The sequence below is a fragment of the Sphaeroforma arctica genome (genome assembly GCF_001186125.1).
Source record: "Sphaeroforma arctica JP610 unplaced genomic scaffold supercont1.10912, whole genome shotgun sequence".
In the NCBI taxonomy this organism is placed as follows: Eukaryota; class Ichthyosporea; order Ichthyophonida; genus Sphaeroforma; species Sphaeroforma arctica.
In genome coordinates this window covers 1-883 of record NW_014029646.1, presented here as the reverse complement: position 1 = coordinate 883, position 883 = coordinate 1, and the positions used below count along the sequence as shown (strand labels likewise).

Sequence of the window (883 nt, the reverse complement as noted above, 5' to 3'; positions counted from 1 at the left end):
ATGTATGTATGTATGTATGTATGCAAGTACAAATATAATCTCAATATATTAATCATATTTCCACGTACAGTGCATACACAGGTGCTGGTAATGTGGACCCCTTCACCAGCTCGGCACCTGTAGTGACGTTCTTCCCACAGCAATCTTACGTTACTTTTGCCGCGGGCAATAGCGCGGGTGCTGTTAAGAAGGTCACAGAGTTCAATCAAAAAGGTGTGTGATCTCGTGATACATATATCTACCAAGATATGCACATATACGTGTTCGAATATGGGTATGTCTTACGATACATATACACAGCAACATATTTGCATGCATGCGCGTACGCACCCAAACAGTGCATCGAAATATAAATCAGGAAGGGTTTGTCTATGTGTGAGTGAGGCCAATCTCAAATGAAATATACCACGCCTGTGACCGAGACATCATGACTCACTCTGGCGCATGGCACTCCCTTGTATCCGCTTACTATTCTTATATCTACGTACTACTCTTGTATCTACCAACTTTATTTTCATCTGTTTCCTATCCTCATGTCAGCCTACTCGATTTAGGCCTTCCTTTCTTATACCTGCCTTCTTCTTTCTTATACGAACCAACCACCATAATTGTAGACGACCTACCCGAAACCGGGCGCCTCAATCCCGCCGAATTGGCCGCAATACCAAACATGGTAACCAAGGCAGGAGCAGGTGTAGATGTTTCACTGCACACGAGGGTAGTTAAGAAGCTGCTGGCATGGCCAGAGTGTTATATATTCCCTGGAGTGGATGTGCTGCGATTGGTAGTGCTGACTGAGGAGGGCGCTCGTATGGTGGCTACGGGTACGTGGGCTTATGCACGAGTGTGCATCCATGTATGTTTGAGTACATTCGTATGCATA

The 883-nt window shown here is 45.1% G+C and overlaps 1 protein-coding gene across 1 annotated transcript; it reads left to right on the top strand.

The window, feature by feature from the left end:
- Positions 1-70: 70 nt before the first annotated feature.
- On the top strand, positions 71-824 carry SARC_17476 (hypothetical protein; the record flags this gene model as incomplete). The annotated part of the gene is made up of 2 exons (XM_014288428.1): positions 71-213; positions 615-824. Coding segments are annotated over 2 exons (353 nt in total), but the record flags the coding sequence as incomplete, so codon positions are not given.
- Between the last annotated feature and the right edge of the window lie 59 nt (positions 825-883).